Raw genomic sequence first — 27895 nt, 5'->3', positions numbered from 1 at the left:
GTTACACATCGAGTTTGATAAAAATCCATTACATTTTAGTGGTAAATGCGAAGAAAGACATATCTACTTTTAGCTATAGTGGTCCCTAATAGGGCCCAAGTTCCTATATAAATAAATTTGGAAGAGGACCTTATAATGATGCTCCAGACCAAGTATGACAAAGATCCACCAAGCTGTTCATGAGACGCTGTATAAAGGCATTTCTAGTTTTAGCTCTAGCAGCCCCTAAAAGGGGTTAAATGTCCCAGCTGAACAAAGTTGGCTGCGGGCCTAATAAAGATGCTACAAATCAAGTTTGATTAGAATACATGAGAAAAAATCAATTAAAGGATTTATTTATTTATTATTTTTATTTATTTCTAAAATAGGCCAACTGATCCCGCTTTAACAAATGCATATTCGCTATTCATGAATCTTTGGACAATGACGTCACACCTATAAAATAGTGAAGGTCAAGCAAAACATACACTTGTAATTATTTCAATATTTCTGTTTCACAAGCAAAGTTTGGCCGTGGTCATATCACATAGGTAAACTGTATGCAGCGTACCTTCATTTCAGTGTAATGAGATTCAGTCATTATATAGCATATATTAAATAAAACAGATTTCAACTAAGTTCAATATTTGCATACCATACTAAAGAAAAATATTCATATATAATAAATCAGTTAAATAATTTATAACAAATATTCAAAGCAAACAAGTACTCATTTTAATATGCAATCTGAATAAGTCACAAAAGCAAGAAACCTTTTCATATACAGACGACAATTGTAACAAGGAAAACTTTTAAAAAGCACTTCTCTACATAAAAGACTCTTATCACACCCTTATTCATGTGATACGCAGACCGTATTCAGCTCTTTCTTTAATTTGATATATGTTGGTATTTGAACAATTTTTTTTATCATATTTATTAAACTTACTAATCATTTTGAGATATATCTATATTCTTGCTAAATATACTGAGCCAAAGTTAGCTTTAAAACTGTGAACAGCGTCGTTTAGGATAAACGCTTTGCCCACGTACATTTCACTCAGCGTAGCACAATCAACAGAGTGAAAGAAATTGACACTCTTGTCCAATCAGACAGAGTGTTGCATAAATCTTCCATTTTGATAAATTATCTATAATGCGTTATCAAGTAGTTTGATTTGCTAACTGAAGTCACGTGGCATATGTAACGAAAACGAATTTAGACAGCGTCGCCGAAAAAACACGTGTCTTCTACTTGCCATGCCATTTAGATTCAGGAAGGGGCTACATTTCCGGACAGTATATCCTTAAACACCTATGTTCGAAGACATGTTACAAATTTGCAATAATTTCCGAGTGCTAAAACTGAGCAAAATGAAGAAAAATATACGGTTAATAAATTTGAGTATTGGTAATTTGTTTTTGAAGATCACCATTCGCAAAAAGGTAGTAACTTTGGTAAGACAATGTACATGATTTAGGTCAGATAATTGTATTAAATGGCGGCTTCCGATTGGTGTAAGGAAGACCTTGAGTCACCAGTCGACTGAATAAAGTATTGCTTACTGTCATGAAAACTAGTGGTCGAAATCATAGAGAACAATGTTTTCTGTGAACTTTGAAGTATTTTACAAGTAGCAGGTTGTGGGAACTTTGTCTTGCCGAATACACATCTTTTTTTGTGTTGCAAGTGACTCTGATTACCGTTTTTCGTGTAAATCGTCCGTCTTAAACCTTAAACGGTTTTAGGTGTATTTATATTTCGCAACGATTGAAAAACATACGATTCGCTAGTTTTCATATAGATCTCTCAACTGTTGAATTTTAGTGTTTAGTTAGTTTCAGTAAAACATTTGTAAAACCCACCAAAGTCCCGCTAAGCTCAATAGGGAGAGCGCAGATCTATGGATTGCGGGTCGTACAATTCAACCAGGCGTGGCGTATGTTCTTCGTGACGATTTGATAAAGGACATTGTGTATGAACTCATTCGTTCTCAAACCTCTGATCCATGTGGGGAAGTTCGCAGTTACTTCAGGAGAACAGGTTAACTGTCCACCGTTACATAACTGAAATACTGTTGAAAAACGGCGTTAAACATAAAGAAAACAAACACATTAAAGTGGAATTATACGCATTTTTCAAATAAAAATACAGCACAAATAGATATGTGTGTAAAAAGGGTGGAGGAAATTATAGTTTTTAACCCAGTATACCAAACTCTTCCTGTTACCATTACAAAATAATAACTTTTTAAATATGACTTTTCTTATTTTGACTGGGGCAGTCTTTTTAAGAAAAGTCAAACTGCTTGCAGGAGTTGCTTCCCTTCAACCTCAGAAATCTCTACTTATAGGTAAGGGAGATCATTGCGTACAAGACTGAAGAAATGAACTATTTTTTATTAGTCCGATTTCTTCATTTCTAAAGCATCACTTTCAAATACTTATGCGGCATTATTGTTAATTAAACACATTTAAATGCACAGCAACCGAAAACTTGCTTTTATAAAACATTCACCAAAAACACACTACGTGCTGTAAGATGCACATAATGCCACTTTAACAAACTAATGTATTACTATTCTTAAATCATGCTGACTTCCGTTACATTTATTGGTGAATGTGTAGTCCTTAAATAAAGTAGCCTCATGCATCGTCGGTACTTACTTGTTAGATAATGTAGTCTCATACATTAACTTTCATTTTCTTTACGGTTTCCTAAACTAGACATCTATCATACCTGAAAAGACTTTCGTTCCTGACAGAATCATAGACGTAACTTGAAGATCAGGTGGAGGTGTGAGCTTGACGTGTATGGTGGATAGACTGCGCATTACATTATTTGTTGTGTTATACTCCTCTACATAATTGTATAAATTAGTGCGAATAAATATGTATGCATTTCCAAATTCCTTCTCGCTTAATCTGAAGGTTGTAGTTGAAGAATAACCATCCTTTGGATATATAACATTATTTTGATAAACTGTCTTTACTAGTTTTGAATTTCGGAAGTCGTCATCCCAAGAAATATAAACAGCATCATACCAGCGTCTTGACTGTGTAGCAATACCACCAGAATTCATCACTGTCCATTTCACCGTACAATCGTTGTCAGTAAAACCAGAGGGTGGCACATCTATGCCCACTACAACTAAGTCTGCAAATTTTCTTGTCTCAAATACCCATATTGGACTGAGATACGTTTCATTGTTATCAAAGAGGAATATTATCTGCCATTGATACCTTGTTCCCGATTTCAAAGATGTAATTCTGTAGTAGCTATTGTATGTTTCAGATAAAGGAGCTTTCGGCACTGGTAAACCACGTTCCCAAATGTAAACCTTAAATTTAGTGCTAGATGACGCGTCCTGCCATCGTAGGATCATGTTCAAATCAACGCCTCTTTGCCCATCTTCAGGAGACAAAGGTTTCTTAGCTTCCAATATTTTAAGAGACTGAAGTACGTTTACAAATTTTCCACAGTTGTCTGCTATTGTCCAAGTTCTGTTTACTAGGATACCACATTTCTCACTGGGATTGTCTTTATAACTGAATTTCACATCAAGGTCACAAGGATGCTCTATTTCAAACAAAGAAATCAATGTTTCGGTCATATTCTCTAAAGCCCCACAAGCTACGGATAAAGGACCAGGGTACCGAACTACTCGCAGCGGTTTCTGGGTCACAACATGGATTTGTTGTGATTTTTCTGCGTTATTTCCGGCACCATCATGTGCCTTCCATTTCCTTACAATGCCACACGTTCCAACGTTTACATCGTCATATGAAAGGCTTGGAGTAGCATCTACACTGTCGGCTACTGTAACGTTGCAAACTGATACTGGTTTTAAGTCGGTTGAGCAATCAACAGAAATATTTTCGCCTGCACTGCAAAGATGTATCTCTGGAGGTATAAAGTCTGAAAAAAAAATATGATTCCAACAAATCAACACATTTTACCGGCAAGATAAAGAAAACATAATCTCTAAAAACGTGTATGACCATAGTTGGTTTCTAACCCTAGAATTTGTGTAAAGATTGTGTTTCAAGGTCTGAATAAGTATACACGATGTGTTTCAATGTAGACTTGCATCAGTTAATGAACTACCTACTGGCACTGTTAAATGAAGTTACAAAAAAGTACGGATTATAAAATCATAAACAAATGAGTTACAAGCTGATTTGCATTTTCAATCTATCTAAAACAGAACATTGAAGGGCATCACAAGAATGGTATGCTTATATCAATGAATATTAAAAACGTAATATAGAAAATATGAAATTGTTGAAGTAAAACCATTACCATTTGCATGATAGATATTTTACCCCAATTTAAACAACGAATTTTATATATTCTTTTTCCCTAAATTGATATCGCATTTTTGTTGGATTTAACGTTACACCAACACAATATAATGTCATATTACGACTTTGTAGCTTTTCATGATGGGATAAGACCCCAAGGTGCCCTGAGAATTATTTCATTATTTCAGGAACATACGGGCACAAAGATAGAACCACCGGCTTTCTGCAAGCCAGCTTGACGGCTTCCTCGCATGAAAATAGTTTTTACTGTATTGGCTTTGTTGCCTTGAATATATTGTTCTGTACTGAATATATATACCGGCCGTCCAGTTGAAATGCATTTCTGCAGTGTTCCCAACATCGTCAGTCGCTGTGATGTGAAATGTATATGTCTTTACGTCAGTTGTGACAGGTACATCCCATACTATAGATGTCCCGAAACAAGCTACATTCACAGAATCGGTCGTTCCTTGTTCCAGAAATGAACACTTAGAGGTACAAGGTTCATTACAGACCCATTCAAACAGCGGATGATGTTCGTTACTTTCTTTTGCTGGTGTAGACGTAAATGACACAATAGGTGAAGTAGTATCTGAAACAGAACGACAAACTTAATCTTTTTTTTTTATCACAGTCAGCCTACAATGGTCAATGTTATTAAAATATATCAAATCTTTATAGGAACGTTCCTATTTGTTTTTCATTTAGAAATATTACTCACCAACTTCCCATGTAACTGTTTGGTAAGCCATGTTTCCTTCTAGGTCGGTAGTTTTAATTCTAAACATATAATGTCCTTCTGCCAAGTTTGTTCCAATCCATGCATTGTTACATATAGAGATATTCTCAGATGTACCGGTTGGTCTTGTTAAAGTGCATTCTGTTGAAACAGGCTCGTCCACTGTCCACTCTAATTTTGTAGTAGCATTTGTCTTTAACGGACTCGTCACCATTGTTATCAATGGTGGAGTAACATCAACTTAGTAAAAAGAACCAGATTTAGCCCAAGGCATCACACAAACGAAACAAGAGTGTTTATCACGATATATTTAGGGGGTTGTTTATGTACCTTGACCAGTTTTCTATTATAAATGTAAAGAACTTAATATTGTTTCAATATTTACATTCTTTTCATGCTTCTTTTTAAATTCTTTCTAGTATTGGGAATAACACGGGTACTAAACAGTGCCTGCGGCACCGCCTGTGCCGATAAGAAATGAAGGCACTTCGCTTCCGGTACCGCAGGCATTTCGCCAATGTGATCTGCAAAAACATAAAATGTGTCCAGAAAATTCCGAATTTGAACGTTATGCCTATTTTGAAAATGTGCCGCAGGCATTTCGACGGTACCGCAGCCCCTTAGAGGTGCCGCAGGCACTTCTTTAAGTATCGGGGCATAGATTTGGCCCAAAACTAACCAAATCTCGAATAACTTGCATTCGTGCGATTATATATAACATATTCTAAAACATTTTAAATATATGTGATGAGTTATCAGATCAAGTATTTTAGCAATCGGTTTATCTCCACATTCTTTTTTAAGATCCGTTTTCGTTTTGATCAGTTTAAACAAACTGTATTTTTCCGGAAACATGTAATATTTTTAAAACCTTGTCACGCTGAAATTGGTTTGTTGTAGATCAATATATTGATAGCAAAATGGATTTCTATCTCTGTGTGTGTGCGTATGTGTGCGTGCGTATTCTTGTTTTCCTTTTTTAGAGGAGCACAATCGATCATTAGTGTAAGTCACTTATCTACTTTCCTTGCGTTTTTCTAGGTTGTTCCACTGAAAAGAAGTTTTGTTGAAAAGATAGATGTAGTCATACCAAATGAAACGTAAGGTAAGTATATTTCAAGATAATTATGCTCGATTATTTACTCCTTTTTTTTTTGTCCTGTACCCCAATATCAATTTTCATTCGTTTCAGTCGGGCTAGTTGCACGCGCATGAATTCGTTACATTTTTAGAACATGTTAAATAGCCCATCGAAACATCAAGGCGCAACTCAGTGTACCAGTCGCGTGATCCGGGTAGCCCGGCTTGGTATTATGTCTGTCCTCTGTGTGAAACATAGGGAACACTTCTTTGTTGTTTGTGTTTTGCAAACAAGTAACTATTACAAACTAATGCAAATACTGAATTGAAACCTACCACATTTCTCAAGGTTTATAAACCTATGTTATAGCATAAAATTCCACAGATACCGATTGAAACTTTATAGATATTTTAATATTAAATGTTATATTCCCGAATTCGAATAGTCGATTTATTTATTTATTTGGGTTTTACGGCGCACCAACACAGTATAGGTTATATGACGCCAAACAGGGCTACAGATTTTGATTCCACATCTCATTTACATCGACATAAAAACATGAGATATGGAATCAAAATTTGCATACCTGCTGGAATCACAGAGTTACTGCAAAACCAAGTGTTAAGACCCTATTAGTCGCCTCTTACGATCATGCAAGGGTAAGGCAGTGGTTCCAATTCTTTTCATACACAGATCGTCCCAGAACCACATGGGGCTCGAATAGTCGAGATTTTGCTGTCTTGTGGCTCTTGTTACAAAAGTTTTGACAATAAGTTTATGAGTAAAACAGCACGCCAAGACAACATGGGTTATACCTGTCTCTTGTTATTCATGGTTTATTTTGAGAAAAGATGTCTGCATTTCTGAAATTCATGTTCATCATAAGAAGCATAATGTTTGGGAAATACAGTTTGCTTCAACTGACGAAAGCAATGTTGTAGATTTTAAGATTACTTGCGAATATAAACCAATTGCTGTTCATACTGTTCATACTGTTGTAGAGGCCACATATGAATAAATCCATATAAACATATCGTTTCTGACGGCCCTTTTCTTTGTGTTCTCCCAAATTCTTCGTCAGTAACAACTTCCGTATACATGATGCATTCTTCACACACGTTATATTCTTATAAACTTATAAATAGTCATCACAATGTCACAACATCATTGAAGGTGCTGACACTACATTATTAGGTATAAGCTGCTAAACTTTATATTGATAACTCATCGCATGTATTGAAAATGTTTGTGAATATGATATATAATCACACGAATGCGAGTTATTCGAGATTTGGTTAGTTTTGGGCCAGATTTGTGCCCCCGATATTTTAAGAAGTGCCTGCGGCACCTGTAAGGGCCTGCGGCACCGTCGAAATGCCTGCGGCACATTTTCAAAATAGGCATAACGTTCAAATTCGGAATTTTCTGGACACATTTTATGTTTTTGCAGATCACATATCATTTATAAATATGTTTTACGAAGGCAGAGACTATATGGTTTGGGTCAGCGGATGTGAAAAAATCACGTTCCATTCTCAACTTATTTGTCCTTACATTTCTAGGAAATTGATTATTTCCCACAAACTTTAGCATGGATATGTTCATGAGGTACTTCTACACCCCGCTACATTCCCCGATTTTTGAAAAAATGCTATATGCTGTAGCAAAATGACAAACATGAAAAAAATCACTCACCTATCTCGCTAGAATTGTCAACATTGGCGAAATGCCTGCGGTACCGGAAGCGAAGTGCCTTCATTTCTCATCGGCACAGGCGGTGCCGCAGGCACTGTTTAGTACCCGTGAATAAGCTCTTAAATACGGTTTTCTTGATAATATGAGTGTCGAATTTATATGTACAAGATAGATGACCAAAAGCACTATGGAAAATCAAAAAGAACATAATATCCACTTGCAATGATAAAGAGTTCTTAGATTTAAATTGGTACATTAATATATTACTGAATCGTATCAATTTTGTAACAGTTTATTACGTTAGAAATAGAACCCATTCTTGAAAATAAGCGCAAAAGTTTTAATAAACACTTTAAATGGGCAACGCACTTATACTCATTTCCCAGAACAACGACTCTTCAATCGGGGAGGAATCCGCTCCACAATACTCTGTACCCTTTACAACACCTTAAACAGAAATGAGAAATGGTTAGATCAAATATATGTCTTTAAACATTCGGGTACAATGCCACTACTTAGGTGTAAACGTAGAAGACCATAAACGTGCCATAAATCTTATATTAGTGTAAATCTCGTTCATTATGAGGTCGCAATTATGTACATCTATTGTCTATTCAGTTGAACTAATCGTATTTACAGATAAAAGTTATACTTACCAAGGTCGAACAGAAAATAGTAAGTTTCCTTTTCTTTCAGAGTCAATGGTGTTATAAATTGCATCATATTTTTGTCCGAGTTTACCGTGACGGAATGAGTATCAGAAGCATCTATAGCTTCAACAAGTGAATCCTTGATGTCGTAAATTCTAATATAGGCATCCCGTGAAGTTTGCTTAATCTGTAAATTATTTATTTGTAATTCATTAGTCGGTAACATTGAAGTTTATACTAATTAAAATCATGACAAAAGTCACTTACAATATCATTCTTTTGAACGAGAGTACAAAAACATGCATGTTATTAAACTAGTACTTATTACTAACTTATTACTGTAACTTTTACATTACTCTCTAGCCAATTTTACTTTTTAACTTCAATTTCTAGGGCGGGATCCTGCAGCTATCCGGAGTAATTGTCAAATTCTTTCTTAAACACTATCATATCAAACTTCGACATTAAATATTAAATTTAAGGTCCATTTTTTTTACTTTCTGCTTACATTTATGTCGGTGTTTATTGTCCATGTCCTTTGGTTTGGGAGAACTCTTCCGATAGGTGACTGTGTGCCGTTAATAAATTTCGGCGGTGATACTGTAAATTGTTTATACAGATAATAACATGTTACTTTCATAATACGGCTAATCATAAAACAGATCTGTTTGATCTACTTTTTTCTATTTCTTTTGGTCAATGGTACTATCAGAAACCAGTCAGTCAACTAGACTGTGTAAAGTAAATAGATATGCGATAAAGGCAAAGTTCACCAACTGTTCTGTTACTTAGTAAGTAATTATCACCATTTCTATCTGTTGAATATTTTCTGAAATAAGTCGTGTAATCAACATCTATTAAGTTAGTTAGTTATTTTGACGAAATCTTTTCCATTTCTTGATAATGTTCTTACAACCTTAATTAGAAAATTTATAAACATAGAATAAACCTTAAGACTAAATACGTACCATCTTTTAACAATGTTATGCATCTCTTCTCGCTTTCAATGCTAGAACAGAGAGTTTATTAAGTAAGTGATATCGTGCGAGTGAAAGAAATAAAATATACTTAACTGGAAATTACGAACACCCTGAGTAGTGTTATTTCAGTAAAGATTACTTTATATCAAACATATCACACCTATTTAGTATCAGAACACATGTTTGGTGAACCACACCCAGAAAAATGTCAAAGCGGGTAGTTCAGATAAATCAAACGTTTCCAGGTATCCTACAAGTTTGTCAAAATATTATCTTCCATTGAATTTGATCAATTAGTGTTGACATATTTTTCATTTTAGTGTGAATATCCAAAACATCTACATTCATTTAACTACTTAACCCAATATAATCAACAAGCTATATATGAACTATACGAAATATTTACATTTAGTATTATTTAGCATTTACTGAATAATAAAACACATTACTTCCACTACGAATATTCTTAGTATATCATACCTTGATGTTTCCCTCGCCGTGAAGCAGAACACATTACTCGTATCTGCAGAGTGTGAGGAATTCCATGTGACATTTACTTTCCAGTCTGTTGCAGAAATATTGTACAAACTGGATTTTAACATTCCAAGTGGTGATAATGTCTTTATTTCTGAAATACTATAATCAAAAAACTGTTTGAGTTATAACATTTCAATAAACATGTATTTACAGACATTTCGAATCCTTTAATAGTACTACGGAGTTTTCTCTGTTTCATGCAAAAGGCAGGAAACAACAAAAACCATGTAAAATTGAACAGGTATTAAGTAATAAACGACGGAGCATACAGAAACTGATTATATACAGAAATGTACAGTAATGTATAAAAAAACATTTCAAAGAATACTAGAAAATAAAATTGACTAAAATTATGTATATAAAATTATATACTCTCTAAATAATAATCATATAAAAGGTTGAGTTCCTAAATACAGCCATACAGCTATACAAGCCAACCTTCAACGACTCAAAGTAGTATATCAACCATAACCGATCGCTCTCACAACCTGAACAACGGAGCATTTGACAAATACATTTACTCAAAATCCAAACTGAAAAGACATAGTGTCATAAAAAGAAAATGATAGAAAGAAGAATATATATTCTCTTCCATATCGTTTACACATAGTTACTGTTTTAAAAGTTACTGAAAGTAATACCGAGAGTTAATTGGAAAAGAAATACTAAGCGCTACACGGGCGGGAAGGACGGGCTTGAAAAATATTATTCCAGCTCTTGTAATCAAACTAGACAGCCTAGTGGTAGAGCGTCCGCTTCGAGTGCGGGAGGTCGTGGATTCGATCCCCGGCCGCGTCATACCAAAGACGTAAAAATGGTACCAGTAGCCCCCTTGCTTGGCGCTCAGAATTAAAAGGGAAACTGGCCTCTTCACTCATACCCTCGTGGCGATGGATTCCATCAGGAATGGGTTGTCGAGAGTGATTAATGTAAATTGTAGAACTTTCTTCACAATCGACCTAAAATAAATTATGTATAAACTAATATGGCTGTCCTGTTTTCTGCAAAAATTATGTAAATAAACAAGCATTATAGTACTTACACGAAACATCACTTATTTGCACTCAGTATGATTCGACCTTCCGGCGTTGACCAGAGTGATTAAATGTATCCATAAATATACCTTTTTCAATAACAAATGTACTTTTATGTCTAACTTTAATAGTAATACGAAGTTTTCTCTATCTGGTGTGAAAGGCAGGAAATAACAAAAACATATTAAATTGCACAGGTCATTCAATAATAAATGTGAGAGCATAATTATAAACTTGATAATATACAAAAATGTACAGTAACATAAAAAACATTTAAAAAAATACTGCAAAATAAAATTGACAAAAATTGTGTATAAAAAATATATACTTTATAAATAAAAACCCTGTCATATCAAAGGTTGGGTTCTTAGATACAGCCACATATTGTGGAACACAATTCCTCCGACCAAAACATTGTATATGGCACATTTCCTGAGTTCTTATTATAAATTTATTGTGAATTTATGTCAGAGGCCCTTCTCCCCGTGACATTCTTCATTATGTAATAAGTAGAATTTTAAGTTAATAAACGATACAAACTCATGTTAGAGGCACTTGTCCGTGTAACACTACCGTTCACAGAGATATGAAATAAAATGACTAAAAGATCTAGTCTGAGGTCTTAACCCCAAGACATTATCAGCATGTTTTGCACTGAATTCAGAGTATGTACATCAAGCCTAAGGCCCTTAACCTCTGCTATCAAGTGACCCACAATTATTTATATTGAATGCAGGATATACAAGAAGCAAGAGAAGGTAGCTGTTTTCAAATGCAAATGTATTTTGCTTGTTGAATATCAAAATGCATTATGGAAAAGAAGAAATATTTTGCTTCAGCTGAATTTGCTTATCAGAGAGCATTACTGTCATGACAAGCTTGATAATACAAATTGTTTCAGCAAGTGATGAACAAATTTCCAAAGGTGAAATGTCTTCTGCGGCTGAGGTTCTTTACCCCATGACCAACTGAGCTACCTACACATTCTCAACATAGGCATTCTAATGTATTTTATACGCGTCTGAGGTCCACCTCCCCATTTTTTTGAAGCCGTTGAAGCTGCTCCTATTCTAAAACCGTGATACTAATATTTGGCTTGGTCTAGTCCTGCCCAATTTAACGACAGTTTGAGCTACTGACAAAATTAGCTCTTGGTACTGCAAAAAAGAGGTCCTTGTGAAGTTTTTCTTAAATCCAACTGTTCTCGTAGTGCCTAAACAAGGCAAGTCTCGGAATGCGCAGTTTTGAGAAACAGTCACTATGGTGCACCCTTGCTTGTATCGGGATATATTTAAATCAAACTCTTCAATCCGTTTAGAATTGGACCAAGCAAATGTAACCTCGGTGACTAACAATAAAGTTCTTTGCCCGAAGATGTCATTTCACCAATTCTCAAAACAGCATGGAATGCAACAAGATACACTGCTTTTAACAGTGAGCAAATGAAACGGGACAAGCTAGTATATTTTCAAGAATTTAACAGCTGACCCAACATTGTGACCGTTATTGGCAAGCGCGTATCCTTTTTTCTTCTTTAATTGTGATAACTTTGTAGGCTTTCCTTTATTACGAAATTTGAAGTATAATCTGGCCACTGGTGTAGTTTATGATAATAATCAATAGCAGAAATGTACGTCGGCTAGACTTCCTCTGCAACAGTAAGCAATGAACAGTACAAATGTTTTGAATTGTTGCTGGGTAAGCAGCCGCACACTTCAGTTCCGTCTTCGCAAATTGTTCGTATGTTCCATAAGCTCTTTCATGTGTCTGGTCACTCGATGCTGACAAAACTTGGAATAAACTGATTTCGTTTAAAGGCAGATTGTTTTCCCTGGGGAATCTGGATTTCTTTGAATATGGGATTTGGATATTCAACGAGAAACTTGGGCACTTGTAAACGAGAAAGGAAATCAGCCAATGAATTATTCAAGCCGGGAATGTGCACTGCTTTAAAAATATTACTTTTAAGAGTTTGTACCACCAAGTCCCACACCAGAGACATCAATAACTTGTCTTTTGAGGACTGCTTGTTAACAATGTAAACATTGTCTGTGTGCAAAACTGTACAGCGATTCACAAGTACATCAATGCACAGTTCTACTATTAATACTTTCGGAACAAATTCATTCCCAGTAATATGGTACCCGTACCACTGTTCAGACCATGGAGAATAGAACCATTGTCTTGATAAGTAAAGTCCAAAACCACTATCCGATTCCTCCGTAACAAATCCAAAGATTCTGAAGACAGCCACTTATCCGAATGGAAAAAAAAAGACTTTACATTGACTTTTTAGTATCTCAACTGACCATGTTGCCTGTGCGTTTATTATGTTGTTTTGTTGCGTTCTACATTTCCAAAATCTCTTTTCACAGATTTTATTCTTGCATGTTTATCATACAAACAGACGTAGACAATTATGAGCAAACTTACACGCCACAACCCGTGTATCATTGAAGGTTCCATGTTAACCGCCGTTTGAATACATCTGCGGATGTCTCAAAATTGTTTTTGTACTTTTAGCATGTGTAAATGTTGAGTTCTGCTCAACCCGGGGCTAGAGGGCGTGGACGGTAGCATGCATTTCCACTACAACCAAACCGAGCCTGCAACATTTTCGTTTTTGTCGCGTTGAGCGACCTGTGAAGTTTCCACTTTTTCTACTCTACAAATGACGTTTGTATGGAGCCACCATACTGGAATCGACGTCACGTCATTTTTAAACAAAAGTCTATGGGGAAAAGTCACAAAACTGACTTTTTATTTCATGTTACGTTTTGTTTTAAATCTAGATTGTATTATCGAGGATATTTTTATCATTTTACATGTGGTATAAATAAATAGTCAAGGGGGTTCTAACATCAGGTGAATATACTATGGTGAAGCAACGTACCTTCTGTCAGCACTTGCTACTCTAGCTACAATGTCCAGTTCTAAGATTTCGCCTTCAGGCACACCTATACATGCGTCGTCAGGGGGTGTTGGAGCAACAAATTCCGTCGACTTGGCACATGATGCATTGGACTTGTAAACATAAACAAGGAACTGGACAGGTATGCTGCTGAGTGGTGTTTCAGATGTAGCATTGATATAGTCTTCAACCTGTATTGCAACTGCATACCAGCCCAGAGAATACACAGACTCGTATGCGATTGTACAGTCCTGCATGAATCATAACAATTAGTCATGTTATATTTAAAAGTTTTCACTACTTGCACGTTTGTTTAATCAAAAGATAAATATTTTGCTTCACTTAAATTTAATTTCTGTCGCAGTTTTATCCTCTCTACAGCATGTATTCAGACTCAGCTATAATCGTGTTAATATTATGATAATAACTAGAGCTATCACTAGAGCGATAAATACCACCGAAATACCGCTTTGTCAGAGAAAACAAAGCATCTCATATGTCAAGTTTCTAAAATATTAAGATGATGTCAAATAAGTAAAGAAGGACAAATTATGTGGGGTCGGTGTAACTGAACAAATGAAGAGGCGGGGTAATGCAGGTAACTTTGAACTTTATTAAATGGCCAGATGGAATTAAATAAGTAAAGAAAAATAAAAACAATATATCCTTCTGGGTTTGGATATCGGTGCCCCCTTATCTGTCAACCCATCCTAAACACCAACAAAACTAGCACGCACATTTACACTTCATGATGATGATATACATGGTGTTTCATTAGAATCCTTTCAGTACTGCGGAAGAAGTTACCTCCGAAAAATGACAGGCAATGGGGATATAGGTTTTACAAAATAATTAGGTTGGGGATAACCAAAATAACGAAGACGGGGACGTAGCTAATTCGAATTATTTTAATAAGAAGAAATAAAATGTGGCGGAGGGGTTATGAGTGCCTTCCAAGAAAATATAGGTCACACACATAATGTTGATCATTTGTATGAAATTTCATTGAAATCCATTCTCAAACTGTGGAAGTAGTAGCACAATGAACTTTGACGTGGGATGGTGGTATGGATTCCCCAAACCATTGTTCATCCCAAAACTTAAGTATGTCACGCACATCTACAATTTATGGTGATCATGTGTATGAACTTTCATTGGAAAAAATGAATATTTTAGAGGATGGTCTATGTGTGCCCTCGCCTATCTATGTCTACCCCAAAGAAGATATGTCAAGCACGTCTACACCTCATCGTGATCATATATAATACATTTTTTGTATATGGAGATTCACTGGTATCTCTTTAACACTATCGAAGACCTTTGTCCATCCATTTAAAGATATGTCACGCACATTTACACTTCATAGTGATCATGTGTATGAAAACTATGAATCCATTTAAAATACGCAAATACTCCGCGCCAAAGAATTGAGCGGAGCGGTAGCCCCAAAACCCTTTACTACCTCAGAAAAAAAAATGTTACACATCTAAACTTCATGATGAGTATGTGTATGTAGTTTCATTGGAATGTTTTAAAACTGCGGAAATAGTTCGAGCCAAACTTTTTGCAGCTGACAGACCGCATTATCGTCCGCTCGCCCGACCAACCGTAAGAAGACTAAAAATAACCCTTTAGGGTATGATGATTAAATAATTATTGACATACCGCCTTTAAATCTGACTCGGGTAGTCCGTCACATACACCACCACATTCTTTATTGGCGTCTGTAGCCCAGCGACAACGTACAAAATCATTGTCCGAATCGTGAACTGAAAACAATATTATTGTAATATTTGGGGGAAATTCTTCAATGGCATATGAATGAGCATCTATATATATCTTTTGCGTATAAAAATATAATAAGAAAATAATGCCACCTTTGGTACAACAATAACAGAAACCATTAAAAATTTATTTATAATTTGGGGTTTAAGACACGGATTAAACTCTAAAACGCCTTTGAAATGATAAAACCTTTGGATTGACAGTCAAGCGTGTTACCACTAGACCACCGGCGCCCACTGAAATTATTTGCATTTGAACAATCTGAAGCATGCTCGATTACTGCTCTTTTTATTGACAACGTCCACTCTGTTTGTGTACCCTTATCTTATAACCTCATGTTGTGCTTTTACTGACTCATTTTGTGCGGTGTGTTATTGCCTTATTATGTGTCAACTTTGGGTGTATTTGAAGTTTCTCTGAGTATGTGGTTCCTTAATCCTACTACAATCTTAACCACTCGGTCACATTCTCTTTGGAACGAAGTATTTTTTTCATCTGAGTCGTGTCAAGGTCCCATATTTTTGCTTCCTCCGCTGACAGATTGAATGAGGCAACGATATTGTCCACTTCTTCACCCATACATGGGTAAAGTCAATTTTTTTCGGGTGCTTAAAATTGAAACTTGCCATTTTGAAACTGAACAGAAGTGTAATATTCAAGCGTTACTTTAGATTCCACAAATATTTAATCCAGTATTTTTACTGATATTTTTTAATCCGTTTAATGTTCGGAGCCGCTGCCACCATGTAGCATAGTATGACTGAACACAATAAATAAGAAGCGACTGTATTTAATATCCTTTATTGGCTGAAGTACATAAAGATGCCGGAACCAAGACTAGAGTGATTCAATATGTTAGGGCATATCACATGTCGCGTATGTTCCAGGGAGCTCCCTATCTGTTACTCTGCAATGCTGATACTACATGGAGGGCTTTTTCTGCTTGATTCGTTGGAAAAGGGCATACTTAATGTTTCTTGTACTTTTGATAACGCTCTTGTGTTGGCTTCAGTTTCAAAGTCTAGTCAGAGTTATTCCCCTTGATTTTTCTTGAAAAGGAACAATATCAACACCTAGGTAGAAGCACAGACTATCCGCATGCTAGCTGGATGACTTCGGAAGTTCCTGACATGACGCACAGAGCTTGAACCAAGCGGCGAGTGGCAAGGAATTCAAAAATCTGCGATATTAACCACCGAGTCATTGAGGCCCCGTCAAAAGGGTGTATATATAAAACCGCTTAGTCCTGATGTTACTTTCAGTCGTTGTACGGTATAAAGTTATTTGTATTGGACTGTACAATACGTCTGCCAGACTGGGGTTATTCAGAAATCTTTGAATATAATTAAGTTTACTCCAAAATGGCGTAGTTTAAGTAGTCGATGAGATAGCCAAATTTACTGAGACAGTTTTAAACAAAATTGTATTTTCAGTATATTCAACTTATGTTTGTAAGTCAATATTTAAGAATACAAGGACACTGTGAGAGCAGGTATAAATTATTTTTCTATATATCGATATCAATTTAAAAAACAACTTTCCGATTTATCGAAATCATGTCTTGTACTCACCTTTAATCTTAATCGTGTTGTTGCAACCATGCTGTAAGCGAATAATTGGTGGTATATCTGCCGTTGGCGATGTGTTTATGGTTCCAGTATCAGTTCGGTTACTCAAGTCAGCTTTCACTTTTAGTCTCCAACTTCCTCCGCCGACATTCAATGAACCTATCCAAGCTGATCCCTGGAATCTGTTATTGGAATAGATCCTTGTTATATGTGATATAATTATACTTAGTAAATTGAAAAAAAAAATCTGTAACAATATAGGCGTTAAGCATATTCTTCTGTTATTTTAACTTTGCATATGCTACAAAAGGATATGATATTGCAACTATGCATATGTAACAAAAGCTCGTTTTGATGCAACCATACTAATGTAACAAAAGCTGTGTTGTTTTATTGTGATTTTTTGATTATTTGCAAGAAGTCCAAATGCGTGTTATTCCCGTTTAAACGCTCAAACAATTGCATATAATATTTATATTTACATTTGTACAGTAGCTTTCTACTACAATAAATTGTTTGCTTTCCATGAGTATCAGAAAATCAAACTAAATGTTAGGATATCGATCTTTTCAACAACTAACAGAACGTTTAATTCAAAATTGCCCTCCAATTGAAATACAGTTCCTGTATGTTTTTTTCTCTCTTTTTTGTTGTTGTTTTAATTTAAAATGCCAGTTAGTCATATCGATTCAATTTTGAGCTTCACCTCAAGAAATAAAATAGTTTTAGCTATAATCTAACGTTCTTTTGGAAATTTTGGTATCCAATTTCAAACGACGCCATTTTGTTCATGTATTTTTCCTGAATGACGTCAGATTGCGCGTGTTTTCGTGACACTAATGTTGTATAATAAAAACAAACGCTTTTTCTTTCCAAACAAAATAAATAGTGTAGGTAAAAATATTCTGTTTAGATGTCCTATTTTGTGATGAAGTTTAACTGGAAGTTTTAAACTTTTTGCTCGACTGTCTTTTGTGAGAAGAAGGGAGTATTTCTACCTTTACATACAAACATGAGTTTCAGCAATGCATACCTTTTCTGTCTTTGGCGTTAGCATTAATCTCGTTATTAGCTCACCTGAGCACGAAGTGTTCAGTAGTGAGCTCTTGTGATCAGTGATTGCCCGTCGTGCGTCGTCCGTCGTGCTTTGTCCGTCAACATTTTCCTTTAACCAAATCTCCTCAAAAACCACCGGGTCAGTTTTAATGAAATTTCACAGGGATATTCCTTGGATATTCGGCTTTAAAATTTTTTCAAAGAACTGAATTCCATACAGAACTCTGATTGCTATTGCAACCAAAAGGAAAAACTTTAAAAATCTTCTTTTTCAAAAACAACAGGGCATAGGGGTTTAATATCTGATAAGTAGAATCAACTATTAATCCTTACCAAGATTGTTCAGATGGTTTGTATTGACTGATATAAGGAAAACCTTTGAAAATCTCTTTGTCCAAAACCACAGGGTCTAGGACTTTGATATTTGCTATGTATCATCATATAGTCGGCCTCTATCAAGATGTTTCAAATAATGTCACTAGGTTCAAATATAGCCCCTCACATGATTTATATAGACTTCTACAGGGAAAAAAATGAAAATCTTCTTATCAAAACCACAGAGCCTAGGGCTTTGATATCTGGTCATCTACCAAGATTGTTCAAATTAGCCCTCAAGGGTTAAATATGGCCCGCAATGGTTGTCACATTGTTTATAGAGACTTATATAGGGATAAGCTTCGCAAATCTTCTTGTCCAAAACCACAGGGCCTAGGGATATGATATTTGGTGTGTAGCATCAACTAGTCTTCTACCAAGATTACTCAAATTATCCCCCTAGGGTCAAATATGGCCACGCCCTGTGGTCACATGGTTTATATAGACTTTATATAAGATTTATACAGGGAATCCCTTCGAAAATCTTCTTGTCCAAAACCACAAGGCCTAATATTGTCGTTTTATTGGCAGCATTAAAGCAAAGGCCAAGAAAGCTAGGATATTGGACTTTTTCGGGATGTTTTACCGCATTGCCCAAGTTCAGCTTTACCCGATTCGACAAGTATCTTAAGGTATGGTTGTTGGGACATCATTAGAATGGGTGTCTTGCTAGGGTTTATGGTAAACTCCCATTATTTGCTCCATTGTACTATAACTTTGAGTATATCAATGTCTTACAGGGACACCAGTAAAGGTAACTCATTATCTGCAAATTGAGCCAGTTTGGTTTGGTCACCTTGGAGAGACTGTTTAATCTATCGCCGTGTATAGTGTTCATTATTAGTCAGGTGGTTCCTGCCCCATAAAACAGTTAATGAGGATCGGAATGTTAATGCATGGAGATAATAACCTTATAAAAGGATCATCTGAGTTCTGTCTCCAAAAAAATATATGACATTTAATGCAAAATATTGAGGTCAAAAGGGCATATGTTAAACACTGATATTTTAATATAACTTTGCGGTACTGATGCAATGATTCAAGAACAAGGCAGTCTGAATGACAGCTAAATCCCCCGCCACTGCTATGGATAGTGAAAGGGTAAAACCTTTGATTTTAGCTGTGACCTTGACCTTGAACTGACATGGCTGACTCATGAATTCTGCACAACGTCTTGATGAGGTGATCATTTGACCAAAGTTTCATGAAAATCCTTCAAGGGGTTTAGGAGATACAGAGCTGAAACCTTTGACTTTCAGTTGTGACCTTGACCTTGAGTTGACATGGCTGACTCATGAGTTCTTGATGAGGTGATCATTTGACCCAAGTTTGATGAAAATCCTTCAAGGGGTTAAGGAGATACAGAGTGGACACCAAATGGAAGGCTCAAACCTTCAACCCTTAGTTGTGACCTTGACTTTGAGCTGGCATGGTTGACTCATAATTTCTGCACATCGTTCTGATGAGGTAATCATTTGACCCAAGTTTTATAAAATTCCTTCAAGGGGTTTAGGAGATATAGAGCGGACACGAAATGGAAGGCTCAAACCTTTGACCTTCAGTTGTGACCTTGACCTTGAGCCGACATGGCTGACTCATAAGTTCTGCACATCGCCTTGATGAAGTGATCGTTTGACCCAAGTTTGATGAAAATCCTTCAAGGGGTTTAGGAGATATAGAGCGGACACAAAATGGAAGTCTCAAACCTTTGACCCTAAGTTGTGACCTTGACCTTGAGCTGGCATGACTGACTCATGGGTTCTGCACATCGTCTTGATGAGGTGATCATCTGACCCAAGTTTTATAAAATTCCTTCAAGGGGTTTAGGAGATATAGAGCGGACACAAAATGGCAGGCTCAAACCTTTGACCTTGAGTTGTGACCTTGACCTTGAACTGACAAGGCTGACTCATGGGTTCTGCATATCGTCTTGATGAGGTGATCATTTGACCCAAGTTTCATGAAAATCCTTCAAGGGGTTTAGGAGATATGGACCGGACACGATTTTGTTAGCGACGGAAGGACGGAAAGACGGAAGGACGGACGGACGGACGGACGGAAGGACGGACGCAGACCATTCCTATAATCCCTCCGCCACGGCGGGGGATTAATAACTTAAAATTATACTTGATTTCATTTACAATTATAGGTTTAACCATTTAATAATTTATAGAGTGGCACTCGAAAACGCATTATATAGTCAAAAATACAGGTTAAAATGTATATGTAAAGAACTGAGAAAACTGCCATTTGCTAATATACAAACAAATTTGGAATTGCTGTAAATACATTTTTGAAATTTAGCATTCCTTAAGATCAAAGTGTTGTTATTAACATAATAAAAATTCAAAATATAAAATGACGCAAACATAATTTTATTCAATTTATTTTCTAAGCCATCTGTAAAAAGTCAGAAAATTACATATGAAAGCTGTGATTTTAAAAAACGTTTGTATACCATTAGAAAGAACTAATACTAATATTTTCCTACAGAATGATTAAATATCACACAAGTAATGAAAATGCACGACCAGAGAGCTATTTCATTTTCTTCCCACGATACGTTTTCGTTTTTAGTATGTATTTGTAAATTGCAAACATTTTTGTTTATTTTTGTGACTGTTCAAATATTGAAATCGTAAAATGAATGAATTTATTTGATGACTTTCTTTGATTTTGTTGAAAGTTCGGCATTTTATCAATAACATATTGTTCTGAGTGTACGCTTCATTTTAAAGTATTGAAGATATAGACAAAATAATGGGCGGGTTAGCTGTTTCTTTCAGTATATGATGGTTATATTGATGTGTTTTTTTAAAGCTTTTAAGCTACAGAATTAGAACTTCCACAGTAAATCGTTATGTAATATTTATATACATATGAGTATCTCTCTCTCTCTCTCTCTCTCTCTCTCTCTCTCTCTTTCTCTCTCTCCAACTACCTGAGACTTCAGTTTTTCTGTGTATGCAATCACGAACTTTGTAACTGGTTCAAAACACCTTCACGCAGGTAGAATGTAAATTTGAAATACCTAATAGTGGCGGTGGTTCCAATAAAGGCTAGAATATCGAGCAAACCTTATCGAGGAATATTCACGGACGGGCCTATTCGAACCGAAAATTAGGGGCTGACCATTTGATATTCTTGACATGTCATCTGAGGGCAAACATTTGTACCAAGTTACTAGCTGACATGAATTGCTGCCTTTATATAATTTGATCTACAACCAAATGTACAACAATAATAAAAAAAACTGATGTTGCGTTCCACATGTGATCTCATTATGACTGAACATACAGAACGGACATGTTTTAAGATAGACAGACAAACATACAGGCAGACAGGCGGACAGACAACGAAACAAAAAGGAACATATCTTTTACAAAAAAATTAGTCGTTACACATTAATCATCTCTAGCTAGGTCAATGAAGATCAAGCAGCACATTACATGGCTTATAGTATATGTACGTAAAAGTGTACGTATTGTTTTAAAAAAGAAGACATTTTTAACGTATGTACGGAAGGCTGTACAGACAGACCGTTATGTAGCATGACCTAACTTTATGCAAATGCATTACTTCATATAATTTGTGTAGCAATTGCATATAATCTGTGTAGCATATTTACATCGAAATAACTAAATGATATTGAATATCCAAACTACAGACTTCGACAAAGTTACTTAACAGTTGTTTTGACCGTAATTCGAACAAACCCATCATTCACCATTTATGTTTGCTTTGAATTTTATAGTTCATCAGAAATATGTCTTTGCGATTCATATTAATGCAGTTGCGTGATAACACGTAATACTCGTCTTTTTCATTTGCATCTTAATAGAAAAACGTTTCGTGTTTTGTTCTGTTTGTATCATTAATGTTTCTGTGTCTTGTTTCGTTCATTGTTTAATATGTTCGTTTTGAAGTAGTTGTTGTACATATTTTAATGTAGAAAATATATAATTGGGTATTCAGGATTATATATCAAGTCGAGGAATTGTATTTAGTGGAAAAAGTATATGATTGTGAAAGCATTACCTCGTACTTAACACAACCACAGTGAAGCAAATTATGTGTTTACACCGTAATTCTGCAGACATCCCAATTGTACCCACGAGATCATCCTGTCAGAAAACAATTGTTTACTGAGATAGTATTTGCTTAAGTTCAAGATGAGACAACAGAAAATCCACGCTTAATTTTCTACAAAGGGGACAAGTGTCAGACGTTGTCTGTGTGGGTTCACTACTTAAGGTGACTATGTCTTAATAACTTGGAAAGGGACTTGCTACATTCGGTGGACTTGCTAGGTTTCTCGGACTTGCTGCGCTTCCTTGACTTGCTGCGCTTCTTGGACTTGCTGCGCTTCCTGGACTTGCTGCGCTTCCTAGACTTGCTGCGCTTCCTTGACTTGCTGCGCATCCTGCACTTGATACGATTCCTGGACTTGCTGCACTTCCTGGACTTGTTATGCTCCCTGGACTTGCTGCACTGCCTGGACTTGCTACTCGATGTGAAGACTTGCCCCACACTAGGAGACTTACTTTGCAAATAATGCATAGCTTCTGACAGTACTGAGGAGATATCTTTTTCGGGAACAACTTTGTTTGTTTTCCCGATATTCTGTCATTGAACATCAGGTTTCTTTATTTCTCTCAAAATATATATAGCAACGGCACGAACCGGATAGAAAACAATTGACGTTACGTTACAATACAAACGACGTCAAAGTAAATTAAAACAAAAGTGTGCTTCTTTTAGCGACAAAAATACTTATAACTTGAGTTTGGAAAATCATATCGACATGAAATAACCTGCAAATAAAAGCTGAGCCAAATTTCTATTAATTGACAGAAATAGTTTTATCTGGTTCGTGCTGCCAAAACAAAATTACAATAAAAATACAATGAGGTGAAAGTAATCTTGACAACAGCCCCTCTTTCAAGGGAATATACATTTCCATAAAATCAGGCAAGATTAATTTCAGCATTTTCTTTCGTCATGGCTTTCTGTGTCTCTTCATCGGTACTCTGCATGTCTTGTCTGCTCAGGTAATCTGCAAAGAAGTTTTGAGAACCTTTGATCGCCTCAATACGAAAACGGTTGTTCTGTAGGCATAAGGCCCACCGCATAAATCGTCCGTTCTCCAGCTTGCTTTTCTGTATGTAAGACAGGGCACTGTGATCGGTTTGAATCACGAACTCTTTGCCGTAAAGATATTTCTGGTACTTCTTGATTCCAAAAACAATGGCGAGACATTCTCTTTCTGTAACTGCGTAGTTTCTTTCCCGCGGTTGCAGCTTCTTACTGGCGAAGGCCATAGGGAAGAGTCCATCTTCGTACTGCTGAAGCAAGGCCACTCCTACTCCAACATTTGAAGCATCTGCTTGAAGAATGAACTCCCGATTGAACAGTCGTAAAATCGGAGCCTTGGTAACCTGTTTCTTAAGGGTGCTAAATCCTCTATTCTGAGCATCTTCCCAAGTCACATTGTTCGGATGTCCCTTCTTGGTCAGGTCTTTCAAAGGTGAGGCGACTTCTGCAAACGATGGTATAAACTTTCGGTAGTATCTGGCCAGTCCCAAGAAAGTTCGAACTTGATGCTTTGTCTTTGGCTTGTCTGATGCGTTCGATCTTGTCTTGTTCCATCTGTAGCACTCCATTTCCAACCATGTGTCCAATGAAACCAATGTTCTTGAAACCAATCACACATTTCGAAGATGCCCCTTGCCGGCGGGGGGATAGAAAATGCTGGTTGTATCTCCATGCAGAGGGGTACGACTCCCCCGAAAATGGAGCCACCTGTTTGCCGTGGGTGGCGGCCCGTAAGCCGGAGAGGAGGGTCCTGGATGTTGAGGTGCCCCATGGCATCCCGGGGAGATGATGCGTACTTGTTTGCATGTGCGCATCTTCTTCCCGGGATGTGGGTGCCAATACACATCTTTGGCCTCTAATTCGGTGTAGACGTTCTGGCGGTCGTATTGGCCCGATAGTCATGCCAAGCCCTAGGAAATCTCACCTTTACGTTTACATTTTCTATTGCTTATTTCAAACTGCATCTTTATGTGATAATTTTTATATTTTCACAAACACAACTTTGGAACAAAATACGTTACACAAAACCTGTCTTTACTCTGCTGTATTGTCACATTTTACTGCGCTCAATAAACTTCATATTACGTTCACACAAATGTATTTAACAATTTATTTTCATATGTACTTCAATCTATGTTTCCTAGAAGGCGGTGGCTTAGGGCCAATCGGTTGGGTAGAGTAACAATCCCTTGAATCCCATGTTTGCTTTTCTGCATTCAACTGGTGATATGAACAAGACTGAAAAATACCTGGCCGAGTATATCACTACAGTATCCCTAACATGTATGAGCTGGATATCCGCTCTGTTTTCATGTTCCCTTGTTGGACTCCGCGGCGGGTGGGGGCTGCGAGTGACGAATTTTAAACATTTAATATGGAAAACCAAAATAAAAAACGACCGCATACCGAAACAGATTCTGACGGCACGGAAGGTGAGAATCTCACCGACCATACACTTCCAACATGGCATTTCCGCGATTTCTTTTGATCCAGTCAACAGACGAAACATTCAAAATGTCAAGCCTTTCGCCATTAATAATTGAAAAAAACCATCGAAGGTATTGCTGGTGTACCGAAATCAGTCAAAAACTGCGAACTGGTGATCTGCTGTTGAAGTTGAGAAAGCCTCACATTCACGAAATTTACTTTCCTTAACTTCATTTTACAACCGGCCATGAAAGTGCATTGCACACCGTACTTTGAACACCTCAAGGGGGGTCATTCGTTGTCCTGACCTTGCAGGGGTTTCGGAGACGGAGATTGTGCAAGGCCTTTCAGATCAACATGTCACTGCTGCTAGACGTATAAAAATCAAGCGATTAGGAAAAGAAATTCACACAAATACTATTATTCTTACATTTGACACTCCGTTTCTTCCTTCAGTCGTAAAAGTTGGATACCTCATCACAAAAGTTACACATATATTCCTAATCCTCTTCAATGCTATTATTGCTTTAAGTTTGGGCACAATGAGAAAAACTGCAAAGGCGATTACACTTGCCCAAAAATGCGGACAGGATGGACATTCTCATGACCACGACTCTTGTAGTCGTCCATTGCGTTGTGTGAACTGCAACGAGCCACATTCAGCCAAGTCTCGTGATTGCAAGACATGGAAAATCGAAAAGGAGCTTCTTCATGTCAAATTCACACAGGGCATTGGATTTCCAGAAGCAAGACAAATTGTCAATGCCAAATTTACATCTCCAACACTCGCACAAACTTATTCATCAATAACTAAATCTGTCTCTAGCAAATCAACACAGTGCATTGATGCCTGTACTCAAACAGATTCAGTGACTGCTCAACAAAATCCAACTCAAACTTCTGTACCAAATGAAAAGCCTAAAGTACCAGCAAAACCTTCAGAGGCATCTCAACTTCAAAGGGCAGCTGCTAAACCAACACTGCCACCAGCTATACAAAATGTTCCTAAGTATTCAGGTACGCCGTCGTCACGACAAAACGTTTCATCAAACACTAATCAACGTGGGGTGAGTAAAACACCCAAACAAAAAATTGACTTGAGAACTGATGGGTTTGGAAAGGGATCAAATGATCCCATACAAACCCATAACCGGTTCCCTCATGATATGAACCGGTTACCAGGGGAAGATGATGACGATCCGCCATTATCTGCCCCGCCCAGTTTAACCAGCACAAAGGAGGGGAAAATCAAAAGGTTCCCTCCTGAGTCAATGCAACACTAATAATTTAATTTTTTAGTCGTTTATTTTTTTATTTGCCATTGTAAATGGAAAGTAAAATTATCCAGTGGAATTGCCGTGGACTTAAAGCAAATTATAATGAAATTCTCCTTCTCTTATCAAAATATAATCCTTCACTTATGTCCCTTAGTGAAACATTTTTAAAGGAAATGGACAAAATAGCTTTCAAAAATTATTCAGTGTATAACTTCATAAACAATAACACTGATAGAGCGTCTGGTGGTACATCTATTATTATTAATAATGCATGTCCGCACAGACAAATTGTTCTAAATACAAGTATCCAATCAGTTGCAATAAACGTAACATTACATCGACCGATTACTATCTGTTCGATTTACATACCTCCCAAATATAAACTAAATCTTGAAGAACTTGATGATCTTATAAAACAATTACCACAACCATTTTTGCTTATGGGAGATTTTAATGGTCATCATGAATTCTGGGGCTGTTCTGACAGCAACACTAGAGGTCAAATTATTGAAACTTTTATGAAAGAAATGCCCTCTGTTTATAAATGATAAATCCAAAACTTATCTTCATCCTGCAACAGGTACTTTTCTTCGCTTGATTTGACAATTTGTCAACCGAACATCTTTCTTGATTTTGAATGGAAAGTACTGGATGATTTGCATGGTAGTGACCATTTTCCAATTATTATTTCAAATACTTCTAATCTGCCATCAGACCACCCTTCATATTTCAAATTTAATAAAGCTGATTGGGAACAATTTGAAACGCTATGTAAAAATGATTTGACTTTGGAGAATTTTACTAATTTTTATGATCCTATTGATCGGTTTTCAGTTCTTCTGTCCGATATTGCTGACAAGTCCATTCCTAAAACTTCAAGAAATGGTAAACATAAAAATAAGCCTTGGTATAATGATGATTGTAAGACTGCTGTTCGAAAACGTATGAGCGGCCATTAAAAAGTTCAATATACGGCGACGAAAGAAAACTTACAATCAGTTAGGATTCTGAGAGCAAAAGCTCGCAGAACTATAAAACAAGCAAAGAAAAATCATGGCATTCATACGTTTCAAAACTTAATTCTAGGTCATCGGTTAAAAAAGTCTGGGAAATGATTCGCAAAATAAGTGGAAAAGGAAAATCTTCAATGTTTCCCATCTTACAAAGTCGACCAGTCTATTGCATCTAGCAAGGAGGACATTGCCAATACACTTGGTAAAACTTTTTCAAAAAACTCTTCATCAAACAATTATGATAAAAGGTTTCAAAACATAAAATCGACTAAAGAAAGCAAACCTTTAAATTTTGATTCAAATAATGATGAAGATTATAATAAATCTTTTTCACTCACAGAATTGCTTGACGCTTTAGATAAATGTCACGATACCGCAGCTGGTCCGG

The 27895-nt window shown here is 36.4% G+C and overlaps 1 protein-coding gene across 1 annotated transcript; it reads right to left on the bottom strand.

Annotated features, from left to right (window-relative positions):
- Positions 1-252: 252 nt before the first annotated feature.
- Positions 253-23332, bottom strand: LOC128549522 (uncharacterized). Its single transcript, XM_053526331.1, has 13 exons — positions 23132-23332; positions 22734-22819; positions 17268-17446; positions 15577-15680; positions 13894-14162; positions 9910-10065; positions 9418-9458; positions 8958-9049; positions 8456-8636; positions 8169-8246; positions 5006-5263; positions 4604-4876; positions 253-3898 (listed from the first exon to the last, which is right to left on the bottom strand). The coding sequence occupies exons 1-13, from the start codon at positions 23330-23332 to the stop codon at positions 2703-2705; spliced, it is 3114 nt and encodes a 1037-aa protein (XP_053382306.1). The 3' UTR covers positions 253-2702.
- Between the last annotated feature and the right edge of the window lie 4563 nt (positions 23333-27895).

Source organism: Mercenaria mercenaria, chromosome 2 (assembly GCF_021730395.1).
Source record: "Mercenaria mercenaria strain notata chromosome 2, MADL_Memer_1, whole genome shotgun sequence".
Classification (NCBI taxonomy): Eukaryota; Metazoa; Mollusca; class Bivalvia; order Venerida; family Veneridae; genus Mercenaria; species Mercenaria mercenaria.
This window is presented reverse-complemented; position numbering and strand designations above follow the sequence as displayed.